At 40.7% G+C, this 23,353-nt stretch overlaps 1 protein-coding gene across 1 annotated transcript; it reads right to left on the reverse strand.

Moving 5' to 3' along the window:
- Window positions 1-23,128, reverse strand: LCA5 (lebercilin LCA5). The gene is made up of 8 exons (XM_066609719.1): window positions 23,045-23,128; window positions 15,567-15,938; window positions 14,003-14,532; window positions 8,144-8,281; window positions 7,472-7,568; window positions 6,385-6,533; window positions 4,917-5,052; window positions 1-3,390 (listed from the first exon to the last, which is right to left on the reverse strand). The coding sequence occupies exons 2-8, from the start codon at window positions 15,760-15,762 to the stop codon at window positions 2,597-2,599; spliced, it is 2,040 nt and encodes a 679-aa protein (XP_066465816.1). The 5' UTR covers window positions 15,763-15,938; window positions 23,045-23,128; the 3' UTR covers window positions 1-2,596.
- Window positions 23,129-23,353: the final 225 nt, after the last annotated feature.

Consider the following 23,353-nt stretch of genomic DNA (forward strand, 5'->3'; position numbering starts at 1 on the left):
AATTTTTACAGAAAATATAGTTATAAAAACAATTAACAATACATAATGAAGGTATATTTTTAATCAGCAGATGATAATCTTAGGGAGATTGCTATAAAACAATTTTAAAGGACACTGTATTTTTCAGTCATAAAAATCCTTTGTTTTATATTAGCATTTTCTCTTAACTCTTTATGTTGCAATCAAAATGCAGTGCCAAGAAGCTCTAAGCTATGGCCACACACTGCTCAACCCTGTGGCAAGAGGTTTGCTGCAAGTTCTCACTCACTATCACAAACATTTGCAAACTATCACAATATATTCAAGTCTGCTGCCATCTAGATTGCCATCTAAAGACTGGAAGCTTTAAAATGCTTATAAGGCAAATTTCATGTGTGTGAATTTTTTGCAGGTAGTCTAAAACTGCAGTCTTTTTATATTGCCGTTATGTTGCCAAAAGAGTCTGCTATGGTTCCTCCCCGCCCCAGCCCACAGTTTAAATCACTTGGCCAAATTAGTAGTTTACAGAATTGGCAAAACTGAAAGGTGTTTTGGAGCTCCCTAGATCCATAACACGTTGAGCCAAAATCACATATAAAAATCTAGGTTACAGGCAAAACTGAAAATGGCAACTAGCTATGCACCAGGATAACCTGGATCCATACAGAAATTTTTTTTTTTTTTTGGCTTGACTCTCTAGTAACCCAGAGTGTTTCTCTTTCCCAAACCTTTAACCTTATGCTAGAAAGAGATATCCTGCCTGTCTTTCTCATGCTCAGCACAGTCAGTCACCTGCTTGAGTGGGTGGTGAACCCAAGGGGCAGGGGAAATGGAGGCCTTTCATTGTCACCAATGTTCCTCTAAACACACTTGACAGACGCTGTAGCCTGATGTTGATGGATTTTAAAATAGAAATTTAAGGTTTTTAAGTCTTAAAACATTTGCTCCAGAATTACTGAATTTGCCCTTATGGATTTCTGGATTAAAACTTTGTAATGCCATGAGGGTTATCAGTAGGTTTATGCCACAGACATTTGGTTCAATTCATTAGGAACATCTGCTAAAGCACCAAAGGTGTATCAGACAAGTCCGTCACTTCACTAGATGGATTGTGTAATTGGCTGTAATGCAGAACCGTTTTTCTGCAGAATAAACTCAAGGTATAGGCATGAACAAATGGCAAATTAAGCCAATGCTAGATTAAGGTCCATATAAATCGGGGGACACCTTTTGCTTCAGAATTAAACAACAATTTTCATAAACATATCTCCATTACCCACTTTTAAAAAAGTGTGATATTTTGTCATAACTTCTGACTTTGACTACAAAAATGGAACATTCTGTTTTACTGTTTCTGTTTTACTAAATCAGGAATTCAGACCACTTCTGTTGAAAATTGAAACAGCTTCAATTCTGGTTTTCCCCAGAGAAGTATTTAGGATATTTATGCACAACCAGGTGAACAACATATATGTTGATGGCAACTCTAAATAAAAACATATTTCAACACCTTACTTATATTATACCTTGTTTTTGGATCAATTAAAAAGAGTTTCAAAAATATTGATATTTCAGCATCAAGAGAAGAGCTCCAATTATTTTGAAACACAACATGTCCACTGAATTTCCAGTGTACAACTTAGTAGGAAACAAAAAAAGGGTGCTTTAGTCCCTTTCTGGATCCTTTGCCTTACTTGCCCATGCAATTCTGTATGCTTGGGAGATCAGCCTTACTGGAGACTCACTCATGTTCTGGCACAAGGAGGAGAATGAATCACCCTCCACATTTCCAAAGGCTCATTAATACTTTTTGCCCTTACCTCAAGGAGACAAAAGAAAGGTGCTTCTTATTTAGAATGACATAAATCTTGGTTGCTACTTGGTGTGGCCAAATGCAGGAAACTATATGCTGCCATGCTGAACCTCCTCTAATCCTGTCCTGGACTGTGACAAAGAGCTGTGAGCATTTAAAAGCTACTATGGAGATATGCGTCAAGAAGACTAGCCTCCAAGTAGAGGGATAGTTGATTTCCCTGGCAGAACAAGACACGAAAAAATAATCACATTTGGTAGAACCAGACTCAGTAGAACCAATCTAGACAAGACCAGAACTTTGTTAAACCTCCAACTGGGAGCAGTTTTAGGACTGAACTAGACATTACTTTAAACATGTGCTTTTTTCCTCCCCCAAAGTTAAATAGCAGCCGTGGACTGGGACCATGATGGGGGGAGAAGGGCTTTAAACCTACCACCTTCACAGTTTGGATCTTTCCCAGCTGCTATTTTGACAGGGGTGGGGAGGGGAGGAGAAACTTCATTGATACCGATGGGAGTGTTTTTCCTTGCCCAGTTAGCAATGGGGGGGGGGAGGGCCCTATGGAGGATCTAAACTGGAACCATGGAGGATAGCAGAGTTAACCCCCTTCCCTACAATTCTGGCATGCAGGAGGCCCGTTCTATGCTATATGAACAGCTGCATCCCGATTACTCAGCAGACTAGATACCCTATTTGCCCTGAACATTTGTTACTTCATAACACCCTGAAAAGTGTTTAAAGCTAGTCATAGCCTATTCACTATCTGTCAAATTTACATATATGCATTTTTACAAAATGCAATTACTGCAGTAGTACCTCTTCAACTTCATCTTCTAAATAATCAAGAGGTTTAACTGCTGGCCTGCTTGTTGTGTGCTGCAATCGATGTCTTTTGGGAGTAAAGCTTTTTCCTTCACTAAAAAAAAAGTCATCGTCATCTTGTAACTTCACTGTGGTTCCTTTATCTGGAAGAAAGCCATTGTTTGTACCACTGTCTTGTCGAAAAGGACTCAAGTCATTTCTCTTTGAAGGAGTAATAGAATTGGCATTGCTTCCAAACAGCTGCTCCATTAAATTGGACTTCTTCTCTCTCTTGATATTGAGGACTACGTTTTCTTTTGTGGTGTCCTCAAAGACGTCATTTTTTTGATCAAACAAGCCTGGCCTCCCAGACACTTTTCCAAAGGAAGGTACATAGCTGCCAAAGGTCAAATTGTTGCTTGAACATGTGATCCCTACATTTTGCTGTTTGGGGACATCTCCTATCCCTCCATGAAGATCATATTCTGGAAAACCATTGAGTAAATTCTCTGCTGGTTCATGAAACTGGTACAGTCTCTTACTTTTCTCAGAGGAAGATACTGTTACTGTGCTTGAGGTGTATGTGTGGGAAGCCGCCTTCATACCGATCTGAGTTTCTCTATCAATCTCATACATTTTAGCTAACAACATTTCCTTCCGCCGTTCCTCTTCTCCACTTTCAGCATATTTGCCGTTTTCCAGATGATATATATCTGTTTCCATCTTAGTTTTTCCTTTTTCCAGCAAAATGTTGTTTTCTTTTTTCCTTCTATCAGATTCTTCTCTTTCCCATTCTATCAGGATTAAAAAAACCAAACACAAAATAAGTAGACCCAGAAAATACAAATTATGTTAGTCATAACTGCTGATGGTTTACTACTAAAACATTCTGGATTTGTAAAAAGGCTCAAGAAACATTTTAAAGAATTCTGTGTGCCTAGACATTCTAAGTATAGGAAGTTCAGGTTTAGTAGCTACAGTCAAAGCTAACACCTTAGGTATCTTCTCTCACATTTCCCCAAATGCAGTCACATACCATGGTGGTCCCCATTCATTTCAATGTGTATTTTATTTTCAACATTTTATTTTAGACTTGATGCTACCGTGGTATGTGACTACATTTAGGGAAATGTGACAGATCTGTACTTTTAACAGGTTACTATGTATATGCTTTTAACAATGACAGTCAATGGGGCTTACTCCCAGGTAAGTGTAGATAGGATTGCAGCCTTTGGGATGTTTGGGGAATTTTTTTTTTTTCAACAGATCAGCAACTGCTTGGGAGGGTTTTTTCTTTATTTTAAATAAATTTTTAAACTTACACTTATTGTAAACTTTTGATTTCCTTAATTTGATTTTATTTTGTCATATGGGAGTATTAAAAAAGCTTTCCCAATTGATTATATCACTTCCAGCCATGACATCACTTCCAGTGGGTTCTGACATATTGACATTCTTAAAAAGTGAGTTCTGGTGTTTGAGAACCACTGCCTTAGAAAATAATCTATGTGCATTTTGCACATATAGAAATACTTTAAAGTTTGGAAATCTGAAATAATCAAGATTTTCATGCAAGGGCTGAAGTGCACCAAAATAACCCACATATATCCATGGGCAACTGGTTGCCCAAAACTTGTTGTTCAACTTGTTGTTAAAAAAACTTGTTGTTCAAAAACGTTCTATACCATGTACCGTACAATATCCACTTAGGTTAATGAGTTCTGAATTTTAAAAGTCTGTGGACTGGGCGAAAATCCTCCCCATGCCTCTTTTGAAACTGATACCCTACTATGCTCACTTTTTAAAAGTTACTTTTTTTGGAGTTGTGTTACATTATACAGATGGTAAGAAGTGCACATAGAGTTCAGTCAGTCAGTCAGTCAGTCACACTTAAATGTCATCATGATATGCCCAATGCAGACTGGCCTTCCCTGTCCTCATTCTTTTACGCCTCCCCACAATAAGGAGTCCGTGAAACCCCACTTCTGAGGCTTGAGGGACTCTGTGGAGCAAGACAGAATGTTGTACAAGGGAGGGGACACAACTTGTAAGGGGAGAATCAGCAATCATTTCTCCCCCACCTCCTTGTGCAAACTGAAAAACAAAATGACTTGTATAATTATAAGCTGAGAAATGGACTTCTCACAAACAGTACAGTTGATAATAATTGTGCGAATAATTCACACATTGAAAGATACATGAAGGAAAAATAAGATTTCTTTGTTAGCGTGAAATATTTCATATGCGAATTAATCTCCCAGCTACTTAAGAATAAGACAATTGCATTTCAGCTGACACTGCAAACGCATCCATTTATTACCATCTCTCAGTTTCTTGGCTCTTTCTTCCAGAGCCTGCAGTTCTTGATCACTATTCAGTCTCTCTTCCTTTCCCTTGCTCTCTTCTTGCCTGAAGGGCTCTGCTTGTTCTTTCCATTCCTTTTTAATTGTCAGTTCCTTAAGAGAGAACAATATAGGATAAAAAGATTTTTTTAAAAAATTTGCTTGGATAAAGCTATACGATACACTTGTATCCACTCTCTTTCTTGGACACTGAAATTATACTGACAGCCTGATCCAATGTGGTTGCCATAAGGCACATTTGTGACACCCAGGAAGTGAATAGAACTGGTGGGGAGGCATGCACCACAGCACCACAGTTGGAGCCCCAGTCCAAGGCAGATAAGTGCCAAGCGGTGTGGAGAGCGTTGCAGGAGGGTGGGGGGAACCATCTGGGGCAGAGGGAGGGCAGACCAGGGACAGGCCTGGGAGGTGGGGTGGAACCACTGGGCTTGGAACCCAACTCAGGGCTTATTGAGTCTGCACCAGTGAAATAGGTGGTGCAGACTAGAGAATCCCCACTGAGTAGCCTGGGGCTTTCCTGGAGATCTCTAGTTTGCTCAATTCCAGGAAAGGATGCTGCAGCAGCTGTTTGGAGCTGTCACTCCAAAGCTGGATAGGATTGGGCTGTAAATGTCTGTATGAAGATTTTGCAATCAACTGCAAACAGCCTGAGCCTTAAAACCAGTAAAAGACAACACAAGTGAAACTGCTATGAAAGTTAAGGAAACAACTTCATCTAACTCTTCCATTTTCTTAGGGCAAATCCTTCATCTACTCCAGCTTGCCGAGTACCAGTTCAGTAGCTTCAGTACCAGTACCAGCTTGCTGTTTTTGGTAGCAGACTAGCTTTGAGAGATGCAGAACCAAACTGAGCCCATGGGGAAGATGGGGTTCCCATGGAAAATCTCCTCTTGTCCTTGGTGGTTCTCCAAGGTGTAGCTATGATCTGTTCGGCTCTTGGTACTTCCTCACCATGCTTCTTCTCAGTCAGATGCTGAAAGCACCACATTTTTCAGTGCCTAGACATATCTGGTAGATTTGGGTGAGTTGGAAACTCTGAACCTTGGGACAAGAGGAGGCAAAGCCCTAGTCCAATCCTAGCATTCATCGATTCTCTTTTCTATTCTCATTCCCCAACATATATCCCATCTACAATTTTAGTCAAATTTCAGGCAATTTTATTCCTATCCTCAAATGGCTTTTTAAAAAAAATTTAAGAGTTAAAGAACCTGGCAAAATGATTGAGTTCAATATGTATTTGTTTAAAAGATTCCTGTGCTATTTAAATTGGTTTGGCATCTATTTAACAGCAGGTTCATATTGGGATAAACAGTTTATAGTTTCTCTCAACCCAAACATGAAGAATAGTACAGCCTATTCTAAACTACAGTAACAAACCATTACTAGGTTTGAGACAATAATGTTCAATATATATGCTAAACTTACTATTCTAGGGTGAACCCCTTCTTGCTTTTCCTCTAATGGATCTTCAGAAAATATTTCTGGTGATGGAGGAAATTCTATTGGGGAAGAGAATCCAGTAGTCTGCACTCCTTTTGTCATGTGTACTTCTCTTTTAGTAGTCTTATTAGCAGCTGTAATAGATAAGAGTTCCAATGCACATCACAATTTAAATATTCTCATAAAATGAAACCTAGTTGTTTCTATATTCAACTTCTTACACATACACAAAATCTAGTACCGTATGCTAGAAGATTGCAATGGAATGTGAAGATGTGAACAGAGCTGGCACAAAGTTGCTGGGGACTTTGGGGTAAAACCCTGCACTGGAGTCCCCATGGTATCTCCCCCAATAGCAGAATGGGCACTGCTACCAGTACTGCAGGCTTGGGGCAGTCATGGCTCTGATGAACATGACTAGCACTCAACCTGCAGTGCTCGTCCTCATTGCAACATGAAACATTAGAAGTCCAAAGAGGAAAACAGTCATAAAAATGGTAAGGCATTGCCTTGAAGGGAAAGAAGATTGCTACCGTTTGCCACTATTGAAAAAATTTCAAACAAGGATGAATAATCCAGCACTGAATATTCTGTATACATTCTATACTGTGCTGGACTACTCATCCTTATTTGAGATTTTTTAAACAGTGGCACAGTAGCAAACTTCTTTCCCTTCAAGGCAATGTCTCTCAATTTTTATGACTGTTTCTCCCTTTCTTCTACATCAAAATTTATCAATAGTCCTGTTTCTGTATGACTAACTTATGGATTGCCAAGAGGGACATCAATCATAATTTTATTTTAAAAAAACCTCATCTGCATTAACATTTTAGGCTTGGAAACTGACAGCTCACTGAAAACTATTCTACATTGTGGAATATGGTGGTGGTGGTAGAGTTAACTCCACTAGTCAAAATGTCATACACATCAGCATAGAACAAAATAAATTGCTCAAGAGCGAAATGAAAAAATGCAAGATTAAAAGTCCCAAAAATACAAAAAGCATTGACATGCCCCTTTCTAAGTAAACCTAGCCATTAACTTTGCTTAGAACTTTTCAGAAAATTGTTACCTTTTTTCCCTGATTTGGTATCAGCATCTTTTTTGGGTGATGATTTTAACATACGATTAGCATATATATTTTTTGCATCCAGCTCTCTTTCTTTGTCCTAAAAATAAAATAAAAGTGAAATTCACATATTGTTAACCAATTCTCCAACTGGGAAAAAAAAACCCACTTCCCTTTTGATGTTCTTTTGTTTCACAGAACGCCAACAGAAGACCTTCAAGGAGGCTGGCTTTGTTCAGGAAAACTCCATCACAGTTACAAGCCATGATAACTATACCCAACCTCCAGGTTTCAGAGGTAGCCTATCTCCCAATGTCAGATGGAAGGGAGTGGCAACAGGATGCAGGTACCATGTTGTCTTGAGTGCTCCATGAAGCATCTGGTGGGCCACTGTGAGATAACAGGGAGCTGGTCTAGATGGGCCCTTGGTTTGATCCAGCAAGGTTCTTATTACATTCTTAACGGCTGGTTTGTGTTTTATTTGAAATTTTGATATTTTAATATTTTTATAGTGATTTATAGTTTTAAATGTAATCATTTTTATAACTCTGTAAGGTGTTTTGAATGCCCTTCAGGAAGAGAAGTGGAATACAAAATAAGAAAATATGTTATGATAACTAAGTTTACAATAATAATATAAGATTGTTCTATAGTAAGAAAATTTGCAGGATTTACCTTTAATTTTTGATTTAGTCGCTCAGCTTCTTCTTGGAGAATTTTACTTTCTTCCTGGGCTTCAAATAATTTCTTTTTCTCAGAATGCAATTGTCTCTGGAAACTATGATTATTAAGCTCAATGCTCTTCTCCAAGTCCTAATAATAAGAAAGAATAACAAACTCAGCTTTCGTATAGCACTTTGAGAGTGTGCAAACTGCTCTACGTGTATTTTTTCAACAAAGTCATTAGAACCAATCTGTAAATGAGTGGGAGTCTTGAGACTGAACCCCAATACTACTTTAAACAAAACACACTATCATCATCACTAAAAGCCCAATCCTCCCATCATGTTATAGCATGCAGCCACACCAACAGAGTGTCCATTGCATGCCTACTGGGGGAGACGGACAGACGGACTAGAAGGCCAACCAGAGGCAGGCTGAAAGTGGGGGATAAGATCTGGCATGCATTTTTGCTGCCAAGATCCACCCCCAACCTGCTCCCTGCCCACCCACCTTCCCACACTGAACCTCCCCCTTCCAGCATACGTCCTGCCCTGCTGCTGACTTACCTGGGTTGGTGCAGGTCAGGCTCTGTAACATCATGTGTGCAGATGCTTTCACACCAGTGGCTCTGGAGTATCTGATGGCAGTGCACCCTTCATGCTATTGTAAATGGGGCATTGGATTCAGCTGTAGTTACTAACCTTCATGAAAGCTTTCTCTACCCATTTCTAGATGTTCTTTCTCACATCCTGTACTTTACTTTAAGATTGAGGACCATGGGAACAGGCAGGGGGAGACTTTTATACCCACAGGCAATTGAAAGTCTTGGGAGAGCTCCCTATAGGTTTTTTATATACATTAACAGGAGCTTTTTCAGAATACCACTGAGAAATTCTACAATTTTGGCAAAGCGGTTAATCAGTATTTTAACTCCTAGTTGCAGCAAAAAAATGGACTCATACGCTTTCCAGTTTAGGTCGCATTTCACTTTTTCTTAATTTTATTTTTAACCATTTTAAAATTGCTATTTGCAATGCCAATGCCATCACAATCCATTTTTTTAAAAGATTTTTACCCTGCCTTTCTTCTGCTGGAGCAGATACCCAAAGTGGACATTTTGCCAATATTACAGACTGGGGAGCTTGTAGTTGAGAGATAGTGGTCTACAATAGTCCTGTAGTGTGGTACATAGTTAATATTGTAGGGTAGAAGTACAGCCAAGTGGTTGAAATTTTCTTTTAAAAAATCATCCCATCAAATGTCACTGTTTTCAGGTAATAGAAAAGGTCAGTTTCATTAAACTGCCTCCTCACACTCCTTTCCAAACCAAATCTAGCATTTAGCTATATTCAGCAACCTGGTGCTCCACTGATTCATATACAGACTTTTAAATGCTTAAAAACAAATCACAAAGGCTCTGGCCTTTGTACTAGCCAATCACAGTCATATTAGAACCCTGGCTTTCTTCATTGTATTCTATGGGCAGTTCTCCCTTCTCCAGGGGAAGAAAGAAAAACCTCATATAAAGGGCAGGAGGTCTGGTCGAGAGGGTAGAGCCTCCGTTAGCCCGAAGATAACATCAGAAGGTCGCCAGTTCGAGGACACCAGCAGCTCCCTGAACGGCTGAGAATGGCAAAACCTTGAAGCAGCTGACAAGCCGAGCTGAGTGATTCCACCTGCTCTTGGTGTGAGCAAGAAGCGTCTTGGCTGCCCTCCATGTGAGAGATGGAGCTGCTTGTCAGCCTGCGTGGGAAAACTGGTAGCCAGAAGTGAGACCAGACCAGGAAGATCCATTCTGAAATGTTGTTGGTTCTTGAAAGAGAGAACTTCTATGATTGTAAAAATCCCCTTGAGGGATTTAGAAATGCCTGCCTATGTAAACCGCCTTGAATAAAGTCAGAGGAGTAATCCAATGACCAGAAAGGCGGTATATAAATACCGAGTTATTATTATTATTATTATTAAGCCACCAGAAAGTTCTGCCCTCCAACAACAACTATGACCATAGTCACCATTTCCGAGCTCTATGAGGCACTTTGTCAGAGGGCACAATATCACTACTTCCCTTACATGTCAACCCCAGGTTTCTTTCCCTTTGCTTAGATTAGAATGCATGATGGGACCAGACTTCTTACTGAAATTTCAAAGGAATACTGCCTGTCTCATTTGCTTATATCTTGATTTCCAGAACAGCCAGAAACATGTTTTAATAAGAACAAGAAATGTGTAAGTTGGCAATCCAGAACAGTTGGGCAAAACATACTCCTAGTGGAAAGTCTAAAACAAATGTGACAAACTCATTTCATACATCCTGCCCAATAGCATTCATGGTGCCTGTTCATGTCAATTGAGCAAAAAGTGGCATCATTAGGCAGGTTATGACCAGAAATAAGATAAGAAAAAGCTTTGCAGAGAATTATTAAGATCGTGCAGCACATAATCAACTTTCATCTAACAGCTTTGGAGGACATCTATACATCTTGCTGTTTGCAGAAGTCGATACAGAACTATTAGAGCATGCACCACATGATTCCTGAACAGTTTTTATCCCACAGTCATAATTACGTTGAATAAGGTGATATAGTTGTTACCATGCATTATGCATTATGGCATTATGGTCTGTTATACTGTTTTTATATTATGATGCATGTTGTATAGAATGTGTGGGTGAGTGTGTAGAGTGTGATTGTTGGAATTGTAGTATATATTTATGCTTGTATCTCAAAGGTGCATAAATTTTGTTGTGCTGCAGCACAATGACAATAAAGTTACTACTACTACTACTACACCATGCCTTCCCTCCCAATGCCTCACACTGGTGGGGAAGTGGATTAGGGTGCATTTATTTCCTTCCCCTCCTCCTCAGTTTTATTCAGCTACTCTTCTCATTAGGTTAGGAACTCTTTAGCTGAAAATGACAGAAGAGAAAATGCGCAAATAATGATCATATTTTCAATCATCACACAGGCCATCATTTTAGTGATGCCACTTTTGCTGAGGAGTCGCTTTGCAGCTCAGCAGCTGAGAGGTGCTCTGCAAAGTGAAGCCTTGGCAGAAGCGTGCTGCTGAAAAGGCAGTCTGTGTGATAATTGGGCTCTCCCAGTGCATCTACAGCTTCTCTCCACAGCTTCTCATTTTATCACACTTATTGGTCTGCCTCTTTCCCCCATACTGTTCCTTGCCTTCTGAGGCCTTTTTTCATCTCTCCGTCCCAGTGCCTTGGCAGAAGTGGCATAGCTGAAAGATCAGCACTGGAAGAACCTAATTATCACATGAGCCACTCTTTCAGTACTGAAATGTGAGGATTGCTGAAAGGGCAGCCCGCATGATAATTGGGCTCTCCCAGCACCACCCTTTAGCAGTGCCAGTTCTGGCAATGTGTCACTTTGCAGCTCAGAGCAGTTGATGTTGGTGATGAGAGAGCCCAACTATCAGGTAGGCCGGATAAGGAGCTTCTATGGGTCATATTCAGTCCATTGGTCTTATGTTTGACACCCCTGAACTAAAATCTGTGAGAAATCTGCTGAGCCAGGTGACAAGGCAAACCTATGTTTACATTTACAACTTCCAACTAAGAAATGCATTGTGGTTTCCCCATACATAGGTCCCATAATATCTTTCTAATTGCTAAAGCTAGGTTCCAAAGGTACATGCCACAAGACGTAGAGTGCCTAGAGTAGGTCAAACTTAAGAAACAACAACTCAATCCTTAACAAAGCTTGTGTGACATGGGGCTTACAACACCTCCAGCAAACCTTGCCATGTATTCCCCCCCCCCCCAACACTACTGCTACCAATGATTATGAAATCTTCTTTGGACTGATCACATGAGGACCTGCTACCATGGCCAGTCCATCCATGAGACCAACTGAAATGGCGGTAGCATCTTTTTTTCTTTTTTTTTTTAAGAGTAAAAAGATCCCTTCTAGCTCTATAGCCTTAAAATATGTAATATTTACTATGAAGTATATACTTCACCAGTTGATAACCTTGTCCTCTTGAAAGCACAATCACTGGAATAGGGATCATTTTGAGGTAGTCTTTTATTGAAGATTTCTGGCTGGAGATTTATAATCAGAAATATAGGAGTTCTAAGGAAGGAAATGTTAAATTGTTGGTCCTCTAAAGCCAATATGTCTAGACCGGTAATGAGCCTGTATAAAAATGGCAACAGCCTTGTACATTTGCTTGAATTATTGATCAATGTGCAGCTATTCAAGTCTACCTAATCAACCAATGGACCACTTCAGTGCTATTTAAAATGCTTAGGGCTTAACACGCCATCTCCATAAGGGAAACTATCTGCCAACTGTCATTACATGTATACATGTTAAATGATACTTCCATTAAATTGAGAGACTCCTAAAGTAAAAGAATCAGAATAATCTTATAAAAATAATCTTCCATACAGGTTGTTTAACATAAACCACTCTGAACAATCCTATGTATTTCTGTCTCAACTGCCACAGAGCACACAGTGCTGCACAAGGAAATGTACTGATTTCTTGTAAGTTTTTAAAAAAACATGCTGTACTATAATACACTGGTATACCTGAGGGGGTCAAGGAAGACAAATGCCACCACCCCTGGTGCCATCCAGGCCCCCTCCTGCACTCTGTCTCCCTTTCTGGAGACCAAAGACCTCCAGAAGTGATGTCTGAAGGCCTTCTGGAGGCCTCAGAAGGCCTCTGGATGCAATGGTGGGAGGGCATTTTCATCAGTGTGGGGGAGGGGGGCATTCTGCAGTCCTGACTCTGGCCAGCACAGGGGCCAGAATCACTACTGCTATAATACACCTTGAAGATTATCACTCCAGCCCGAGTGTCAAGTCACCAGCCCCAGCCCAGAGAATTACATTTGTTGCATTTTGTTCCTTTGTACAGAACTAACTGAACATAGCAACTTTTTACATAGGAGATAGAGTGGAATCCATATTTCCTCAAACACTGGTGAAAAAAAAGTTTTTGTATGGAACTTCCCTAAACCTTTTCCTATTAACATTTTATTTGTTGTTCATACAAACAGGAGAGCTCAATTCCAAAGAAAGAACTTAAGATCAATTATTTGGTATATAACAATTTTTCCACTTCTTCTTTGTCCAATCTTCTTTTTATGGTATTCACCATATGTGCACTTCTCTAAACAAGAAGCAGACACAAAAAGAAAATGGAGAAAGAGGGAGGGGAGAAAGGAAAGGAGAACTAAATTTCTCTGATGCCTGTAGTCTCTGCTTCTTCAGGTTGGTTGTCCCTAAAACACCTGATAAAGGAGCTCAGATCTCTTCAAAGACATCCATGGCCTTCCTTTTCAAAACACATCTTGTTCCATAGTTTCTAGAATGCATAGCTTTCTAGCTAGTTCCACAAGTTTGCAGCTTTTAGTCTTCAAAGAATTCTTAGTAGCCTGTTACTGACGATGGCTGTGAAAAGAGACTACAGTATAGAGAATCTTAGTAATTGTCACCATTTTCTTAATTAGCACTACTATTAGGTACTGCATGTCCAACATTTAAAAAATAATGGAACAAAGGACATACTTGCAGGCTAATTATTTTATTTTTTTAAAGAAACGTTTTACATATAACTAGGTTTAAGGAAGACTGAAATATGTAAATGTGTTATATAACAAATTGAGCTTTATTCTAAAAGATAAAGAGGCAACTAATTTCAAGGCTTAATTTTTTAAATTATCTTCAGTAATAGCACTGTAAAATGATTTTTGAGACAAGTAATTATTTATGAAATTAGGATCTGTTCCTCCCCTGCGTTATAAGATTTGTCAATATCTGCCTCAGTAATTATACAATCATGATACAATACAATTAAACGTTTTATGAAGGTGTATTTTAAAAAATGTCTAAGATCAGCTCACCTTAACTCTCTTCTCGCTGTCATCAAGCCTGTTCTCTACTAAAATTAACTTCTTGGCCAGTTCATCGCGTTCAGGGAGGTGCTTGTCTTCTGCCAGCCTCCTCAGTCTCTGTAAACTGTCTTTAGCCTTGTACAGCTCTTCCTGTGAAGCCCTCAGTTTCCTTTCAGTTGTTTGCTCCCTTTCTTGCGATTTTCTTAAGCGCTCCCTCAGTATTCTGATCTCATCGTTGTGCCGTGCCAGGAGCTGAGAGATTTCATTTTCTGTGTCTTCAAACTTATGAAGGGCTTTCTCATGCCTGTACTGCAGCCGCTTCAGTGCCTTATTTTCTTTCTGCAGCTCATCAAGTTTGACATGCAGCTCAGTCAGTTCGTTATGAAGCTCATTGATTTTCAGTAACCTGGCAGAAAGCACTCTTTTTGTAACAAGACCAATATCTTTGGCAGGAGAGTCCCTGTTGAGGCTCTGGGAGCGAAAACCCCAGCAGATCCCTCTTTTACTTGGTGCATATTTAGAGGCAATTTTCTTAGTGGCTACAACAAATTGAAACAGAATTGGCATTACAGTGAAAATCAGCCTGCCTCTACTAAACTTCTCAGTCCTCTTTGGGACAAGACCTTTCCTCCTGTCAGCACACTAAAAATTTCTTCAATTTTCTCTTAATAGTCAGCCAAGCTTGGCACCATACACAAATAAAGAACACTGGTTTTCACCTTAACTATACAGATGTTTCTATAGTTGTATAATTAATGCACATCTTTTCCAGTTACAGCATAACAATAACAGGGGCAGAAAAGAAATACCAGTGTTTTATTTAAAAAAAAAATCTTGAATAAACAGGGATATCTTGGTTCCAAAAATATGACAGTCTTCCATTTTAATAGGACAGCAGCGCAGGACAGGGTTTTAAAAAACCCACAGCAGCATTCTAGCCATCTTAAGGCAATCATGGAAGCTTCCCTCCTGGAGGTAACAGCAGCTTTCATCAGGACCATAATGCAAGGGAAAGGGGCTAGATCCCCTTCCCATACACTATGGTTCTAATTCTGATCAGACCCTCTTGTTGATGCTTTTGGGGGAAAAGAAAAAATCACAACCACCAACAATGCCAAACTATACATGGTCCAGTAACAAAAAAAATTTCATTTACGCTTCCAACACAGCTATGATTAAAACAAGAACTCCGTGTACCTTTTCTCTGAAAAACAATCATACTTGTCGCTTGTATTTTAAAGCAACACAGACATTTTAGTTGACATTACAGCTCGGGATGTGGCACAGGCAACTGCAAGAGGAGAGGCTGATAACCAGAAATTGCTAGCAGAATAGTTCCCTCCACTAGCATTTTCCATTTATTAGCTCCTCCACTTTCAGCCCTCCACACTGCATTCTGAACCACTACCAAGGTCTTCTGATGCTCTGCAGCAGCTTTTTGGGGAGAGCCAACATCTTCAGTAGCGAGGCGGCATCAAGGAAAGCATTTGTTTTGCCAGCCATACTGTGGATACCACCCATTAGGTTTAAGATTGGGGTGTGGGTAAGAACCCAGATGGTATCACACACTTACCTTGGTAATGTGCAAGGCTCTTCAAGTTCTGTGCTTTATTACTTTTTTCTCTCGTGTTTGTAGACTGAGTGCTCACGGTCGGCGAGTGCTCAGAGGCACAAGATGAATCATCATCAGAACAGTAGGAATTACTGCTTTTATCACTGTCTGATTTATTGTTGTGTCCAGAATCCAGACTCTTTCCTCTCTCCCCCATTTTAAAATCAAAGGTATGTTCTTCAAGGTACGTGCATTCTTCCAGAAGAGGTGTCACACACAGTCACTAGTAGAACTGCAGGCTTCTTGCTAAGTCATTATGATTTTCACAATCAGAAGAGTTGCTGAGTTTCATTTCGGCAATCAGCAGCTGTCATTCAGAATGCATGCCCCTTTCTGAAATCCAGAGGAGGGAAAAAATGGAAGTGGTAAGCTTTCCACTTTATACTGCATTTTTCAATAAGCGTATACTAGCCCATTATTCCTGCATCTACTGATAAATGAAGTCTGCTTTTGTATCAGCAGGATCAGTTAAGTCAGTCAGACGTGTAGTTCCAGACTGTAGCTTGTTAATTAAAAACTACTTTCCAATAAGGACAGTTTGGTTTTAATTCTATAACACAACAGTGGGGTCCTCTCAGAAGAGAAAATTATTTTGGGGCACTTCAAATGTATGTCAAAAAGCAGTGTCAGATTTGTAGTATTTGAAACATTAAATAAATCAAGAAAAATATAAACTAACACAATGATCTACAACTACATAATCTATACAAATTGGATATACCTATAGACCAGTGGTTCTCAAACTTTTAGCACCAGGATCCAATTTTTAGAATGTGAATCTGTCAGGACCAACCGGAAGTGATGTCATGACTGGAAGTGACATCATCAAATCCAGCATATTAAGAATAAAATATTGAAATGAATGGGGACCTATCTGGAATTGGTTCGTAATCCGCCTAGTGCATCCCAACCCACAGTTTGAGAAAGGTATATTATCTTGGAACATAGATGTTTAGTGACTATGATTATTAGCCATTGCCAAATCTGCCAAATCCATAAGCTTGTCTAGTTCTTATTTAGGGCCATCTGAGCCAAACTAGATGGTTCTTTAAGCAAGTCATTAACAGATTTTTTTAAACCTGGAAGCTTCTCATAAAACAGAAAGCTCTAATTTTCTGAAAATGCTCTATTTCCTTACTGTAGTCCTGTCAACAGTATTAACTGATACAATTCCATGGATAAGCATCTTCTCATGCCAAATGTGAGTCTAGCCTTACAGGGCATGACTACAGGAGTCACCTTTCTAGCCTCCCACACACATTTGAGTACAATCCAGAACCCACATAATCTCAACAGCTTCACTAGAGTCCCATGGCAATCTTTGGAACTGCTCCAGAATACTGTATGTTGCTCGCTTATTCTAGCGAGCCTTTATTTTTGTGCAGCCTTTATTTTTGGCAGAATTCTGAGAAGTGAGGAAGCAGTTTTCAATTTTGTAAAAATCGAAACTACAGCATCCTCATTTTGAAGAGCAGCAATTTTAACACATTTTTGTGTACTCAAAACAGGCAGATTAAAAAACCATATTAAAAATAGCAAACTACAATTAGATGTAAGAGCAGCATTCATAACCAAATGTCGTAGGTTACCTGTGGTGGATCATAATTAAAGATTTGGATGGGAATGTTCTTATAACCAGGGGAAGGTTTTCCTACCATTAGGGTAATACTGTGCCTCTCCCATCTCCCTCCAATTCATGACCAAATTGTCTGTAATCTGTATTAATCTTAGGTTTTCCTCTTACAGTATTTTGCAGTATTAACTGTTTTTGTGTAATGTTTAAAACAGTCCTTTAGCTCTTAAAATTGTGCCTTAATGTTGCTTTGCATTTGGAAAATGAACAGAAATCAAACAAGCTGTAATCAGTTATATGTAAACAATGACAGTCTCTAAATGGCATTTAAAAACAGGCTTAACATTACAGAACAACTAAAAACAAAACACTACCACATCAGACATATATTAATCTAAACTGGTTGCCTTCAAGGGATTTAAAAAGCAGAAGACAACAGCATCAGCTCTTGGGGAGGAGGTAAGGAGTCATTTTCAAACCTTGCAGCAGAAACATACTGCTATGATACACTCAAATGTTTTGGAAAGCAAAATTTTCCAGCCTGTCCATTTATATGTTCTTGCATAGTTTTACTATACTCTAGTTCACAAATGAAAATATTCAGGCCCATATAAGTAGGTACATCTCAAGAGAAGCAATTCAAACACTTTAAATAAGGCAGCCTGAAAGCTCGTTCAATGAAACTACCCATACCACCCTAAGGCTTAAGAGCATTAGGCTACAATCCTATATACACACTTACCTGGGAATAAATTCCACTGAACTCAATAAACTTACTTCTGAGTAGACATGCACAGGATTGCACTGTTAGAGATTCAACATTTACGATGTAGGGCACTACAGATCCCAAAGTAAAATGTAAAATTTAACCTGCTGTTCAGTGGTTCTCAAACTGTGAGCTGTGGCTCCCTGGGAAAACCAGTCAGAGGAGCCGTGGAATGCTTGCAAAAAATCTGCCACCCTGTACAGTATAAAGCAGGGGTGCCCAAACGCCGGCCCTAGGACCACTTGGCATCCCTCGAAGACTCCCACTGCAGCCCTTAGGGAGCCCCAGTCTCCAATGAGCCTCTGGCCCTCCAGAGACTTGCTGGAGCCCACAGTGGTCTGACAGCTCTCAGTGTGAGGGCGACTGTTTGACGTCTTGCATAAGCTGTGGGATGAGGGCTCCCTCCACTGCTTGCTGTTTCATGTCTGTAATGCAGTAACAGCAGCAAAGAAAAGGCCTTTGTGCAAGGCCTTTTATAGGCCTTGAGCTATTGCACGACCTTCATTCATTCATATATGTTCTTCTTGAATATATTCATTTATGTAAACTTATGTAAATTTATTCAAATTTTAAATGTTAATTCTTTTTTCCCCTGGCCCCCAACATAGTGTCAGAGAGATGATGTGGCCCTCCTGCCAAAAACTTTGGACAACCCTGGTATAAAGGATTGCAGCCCTAATGGCAACAGTGGCCAATGGCCCAGTAAGTCAAGGGAGTCACCAGACAAAAGAGTTTGGGAACCACTGCTGTTGCTGCATTATTGTGGCAATACAACCAGATCTACAAAATATAGAAACAATAAGGTGGCACTATGAGAATCCTTTCTACTAAAAAAATTTAGGATTTCATAAATTTGAAACCTCCATATAAAATAAAGTGTATGCCAAATTTTGCCTAGCTTGGGGCCCTGCCAACTTGAAAAGTAATTTCATCAGCCTAAAGAGGTACTGCTCGTTTTAGAGGCTAATGAATTGCTTTGAAATCTGAGTTACTTCAGCAGGTATAAGGACTTTTATAATTAAGAAAGTTCTTGGTTCATTGCCTTTAACTATCATGGAACACTTTCATTTAATTATGAGCCATTTTAATTTCAGCACACGCAAGTTAAATCCTCAAGGTTATCTACATTTCCTTGGCAATTTCGATAACATTGTTCAAAATTTTAGTCATTTATGGACCTCCAGGGAAGCAATATGCATGGACTGAAATTGTCTATGGTAGTAACAAGAGTATGATATAGTTACAAAAGTCTGAAAGGGTATTTTTGGCTTTACTCAACTAATATCTCAAATTTCCTCATGAGTTACATTTTCCAAAGTTCATTCAGAGCTACCGAGAATGTAAACCAATCTTTCAGAATGCTGTGGTGTAAGATGAAAATGATAAATGAAGCAAACTTGAAGCTTTATTTGGAATTCCCACCAAGTTAACTGACGTTCCAATAAGTACACCTTGGAGTTTAACATGTATTGTGTTACACTGCAAAGTTGTTTAGAAGTAACACTCACCACGTTACAAAACTTGCTCAACCCTCCGACTGAAATCAGTGAGGCCTTCTGACTCAACACGACCACACTTGCTTGGAAGTAAAATCCACCAAAATCAATGGGACTTTCTTCTAAGTAAATATCTTTAGGGTGGGAAGGAGGATAATTGTTTCAACAGAGATGCAACTGGTTCAACAATTTGAGGACTGGACAAATGGTACAGAAAAAGATTGGGAAGAGTTTTTGCAGAGACGTACTGAATTATCTTGCCCCATTCAAGTCTGAACTAATGATAGCAGCAGTACATTAGTAATAAAAGAAAGAAGATATATCTCCACCATTCATGGATATGAGATGTAATGAATAGTTGCAGAAAATACTGGTGAGCATGTATTGCTAAAAAATGCTCTTGTCATTAAAGCAGGAATGTCAAACTCATTTCATACAGAGGGCCAAAGTTAACATTCATCATGCCTTCTGAGGACCGGAAGTGACATCATTAAGTAGAGGATGGCCAGAAATAAACACTTTGTTCTTATACAGAAACTCATTAGCTGCAAATGTCAGAAGAGAAAATGTGCAAATCTTGTTCATATTTTCAAGATATGATATAGCCCAATTATCAAGCTGGGAGAGCCTAATTTTAACAGGGCCAGATAAATTGCTTCCCAGGGCCACATTCAGCCTATGGGACTTATATTTGACAAACTGATTTAAAGTGTTATTCTTTCCTCCTTACCCAAGATTACAAAAGAAATATGTGGCATAGATGAGCCAACACAGTTTTATATCTGTAGTCCAAAAATTAGACTAAAAGATAAATAATACCCCAATACTATCCCTTTCTAGTGCTGGCACAGTGGCTGCTAGGCCGATGCTAGGTGTCACAAAAGTGCTGCAAAGCGCTTTTCAACAATTTTGGAGTAAGGAGCACCGGTGGGAAGGCCTGAGCCATCCTGCTAGATCAGGAGCTGCAGTCACTGGTGCTGGTGAGTACAGCACTGAGCAATGCGGGGGCAGGGCAGAATGGAGGCAGGGAAGGGGTGCTTTGGGATAGGGAGAGGGTGGTTCAGGCCTGGGAGGGAGTAGGGTTGGTGGAGGAGGCCTCCGACATATCCAATTCCCTTCCTCCCTACCTGAGGCTTTTTGGACTTGCACCAGCAACTTTTCTGGCGCAGATCCAAGTAGCCCCAACTGGTAAGCTGAGGCTTTACAAGGGGCTCCCTTACCCTGAGGAGACCTCCAGCCTGCTCAGTCCCAGTTTTGGATACAGCATTACCATGCAGCCCCAATGCGCCAGCGCTGGATAGGAATGGACTGCCCAGCAGAGAGAGAAAACTGAACAACTCTGATAGGTGAAGATACATTGCCAAATAGCTCCAAGAACTGCTATTTCAAAAGAAATATACTTGTTGATATTAGCTTTAGGAATTGAAAAGAGCACTCCAAAGGAACGGTCTTGAGTCAGACAACAAAAGGCATCACTTTAAGTGTGAAAAATAGCAAACATTTACATGGGTAGAAACTTCCCAACAAGTTTCATGCTCAGGTATCTGCAGTGCAATCCTACGCATGTTTACACAGAAATGTCCCATGGTCTATTGGGGCCTCCTCCCAATTATATGTGCACAGAACTGCACCTACAGTTTCTGTATCTGTGGAGGGGGGGCAGAACTCCTGAGGATATGCAGGCAGGATTTTGAATACGGGATCCACGCCACCATACCATTTTCATGGTATCTAACTACATGCCACCTTGGGAAAATTCAAAAACAGCAATATGAACACACTTGGTTCCTAACATTTGGTGTTATAACCACAACAATGGAACCATAACCATGTTCCTAACATTTGGTGTCCCAACCATGGAAGGTCATAACTTTTTGAACAGTCATGCAACAGTTCTCCAGACCAACAAAAAAATTAACCTGATCAGTCTCAAAATAAGACAAGAATGGTGTCAACAAAAAACATACAACAATCAAGTATGCTTGAGGAGTTACAAGGGTACTCCCATTCAACTAGCTCACCTATTTAATAAAGCTTGCATGTACAACAAAGGACGTTTTAAGTGTTTTACCCAATCTCCTTTTATTAAAAAGAATGAAAATAAAATTCCTTTCCGTACTAATTTTAGAGCTGTGTGGGAACAAAATAAGGATACCAACAAGTCTGAAGGAGCTCTTGTCTTCAGAAAACATTTTGTTGTCATAGTAACTCCCCAAGGGGCTGATGCCACCTCCACAAGGCAATAAGTGAACATAGTCAAGAGTGGAGAGGGGACAATTTACCTGGAGGACTGAAGCCCATGTCAACAGATCAATGGTTATCCTCTGTTGGCAGATACACATATTCACATGGATATGATGAAAACCAAACAAAGCATCATGTAGAGCCAAAACACAAGAGGTACTGTCTGTGCCATCCTTATTCAACTCATTTATAAGATACCCCTCAACAGGAAGACTCTCAGAATGGCATACAATTCAAAGCAGAGATACAATTAAATACATCAAATAAAAAACAAAGCAAGAACTTTGCAAAGTGGCAGCAAGAAATCCACTACAGGCCAGCAAAGCTATGAATAGGGTTACCAAGTTACAAAGTGGGACAGAGTGCCTCTACCTTTCACCATTGTATAGAAGAGGGAATTTGGGCAGGCGCAGCTTTTTAAACCCTTCCATGTTGAGCTTCACCTGTCCAAATTCCCTCTTCTATACAATGGTGAAAGGTAGAGGTACTCTGTCCCACTTTGTATCTGGTAACCCTATCTATGAAGTCCTATGCAGGTTAAGCACCAAGTCAGTCATGTTCCACCACTGTGCCGTGGCACACTGGTGGGCAGTGAGTGGTCTACAGGTTTGCCAGAGGAATTTGGGGGAAGGTCATTTATTAGTAGGGCCAATGGGGGGGGCACAAGCCCCCCACCGGCAGCATGGTGCGCCTTGTCAGCTGTCAAAAACGATGGTGTGGTTGACAGTTTTCATGCCTTGTCAGTGTGGCATCAGCTTAAAAAAGGTTAAAAACCACTGCACTAAGTGAAGGGACTCTGCCTAAAGGACAGTGATTCTTTACCAGGGGTCCATCAACCAGGCACAGTCAAGGGGTGTGTGTGTGTGTGTAAGCAAGCGTGCACACGCGTGTGTGCCATTTTCTACGGGGGGGGGGGGCACAGCTTTTATCAGAGTCCCAAAGATGCCTGTGACCCAAAACCAGCGCCACAGGGAAAGGAAAGCGCATGAAAGACATGGCTTTGCCTGGGGTGGTGGGAAAGGAAAATGACAGCCAGGCGCTTCCCAGCCCCTCACACCACGAGGCAGGCCTGAGCTTCCCCCATCTGATGCCCCAGCGAAGCTGGGCGGCTTCAGAGGACCCACAGAACTCTTGGCAGCCTTCACCAAAGCAAGAGAAGCGACCAGTGGGGGGGGGGGGGTTGGGGGCTGGGCTGAAAGGGACCTGGCAGTGGCCCTGCCCAGACCTGGGAAGGGGGGAGGACAACAGCAGCTCCCCCCTTACCCCTGTCAAGCACGCAGAGACATGACCCCCTCACTGTCGTCGTCCCCCCCCCCACAGCAAGAGCTCCCCCCTCCTTTGGTGCTCCCCCGCCTCGTACCTGCTTCTACAGACCCCTCCTCGAGACAGACGGTTGCCAACCGGCTCCCCTTAAAGGGACCGCAGCGCGCGCACAGCGTCCCGGGATATTTACTGCAGGTTCCAAGGTAACGGGATGGAGAAGAGAAGGGGCGGGAATTGGGGGGAGGAGGAGGGAAGAGTGTGGATCTCTGTTCTCTTATTGGCTGATTGCCTCGCCGAAATCGCGTCGGAAAGAGCCAATCGCCTCGTCCGATCCTACCGGAAAACGCGTGGAAAGAAGCCGATTGGCGGTTCAGTGCCTTCCATTGGACGGTGGCTGCTTATGTGG

Source organism: Tiliqua scincoides, chromosome 1, assembly GCF_035046505.1.
Source record: "Tiliqua scincoides isolate rTilSci1 chromosome 1, rTilSci1.hap2, whole genome shotgun sequence".
Taxonomy (NCBI): Eukaryota; Metazoa; Chordata; class Lepidosauria; order Squamata; family Scincidae; genus Tiliqua; species Tiliqua scincoides.

Bases quoted from the DNA above. Each gene is read 5' to 3' on its own strand.
- LCA5 (XM_066609719.1), bottom strand. From the start codon at position 15,762: ATGGGGGAGAGAGGAAAGAGTCTGGATTCTGGACACAACAATAAATCA. The intron at 7,569-8,143 runs GTAAATCCTGCA...TTTTATTTTTAG, and splicing joins GACTAAATCAAAAATTAAAG to GACAAAGAAAGAGAGCTGGA. The intron at 3,391-4,916 runs GTAATAAATGGA...TAATCCTGATAG, and splicing joins AGCCAAGAAACTGAGAGATG to AATGGGAAAGAGAAGAATCT.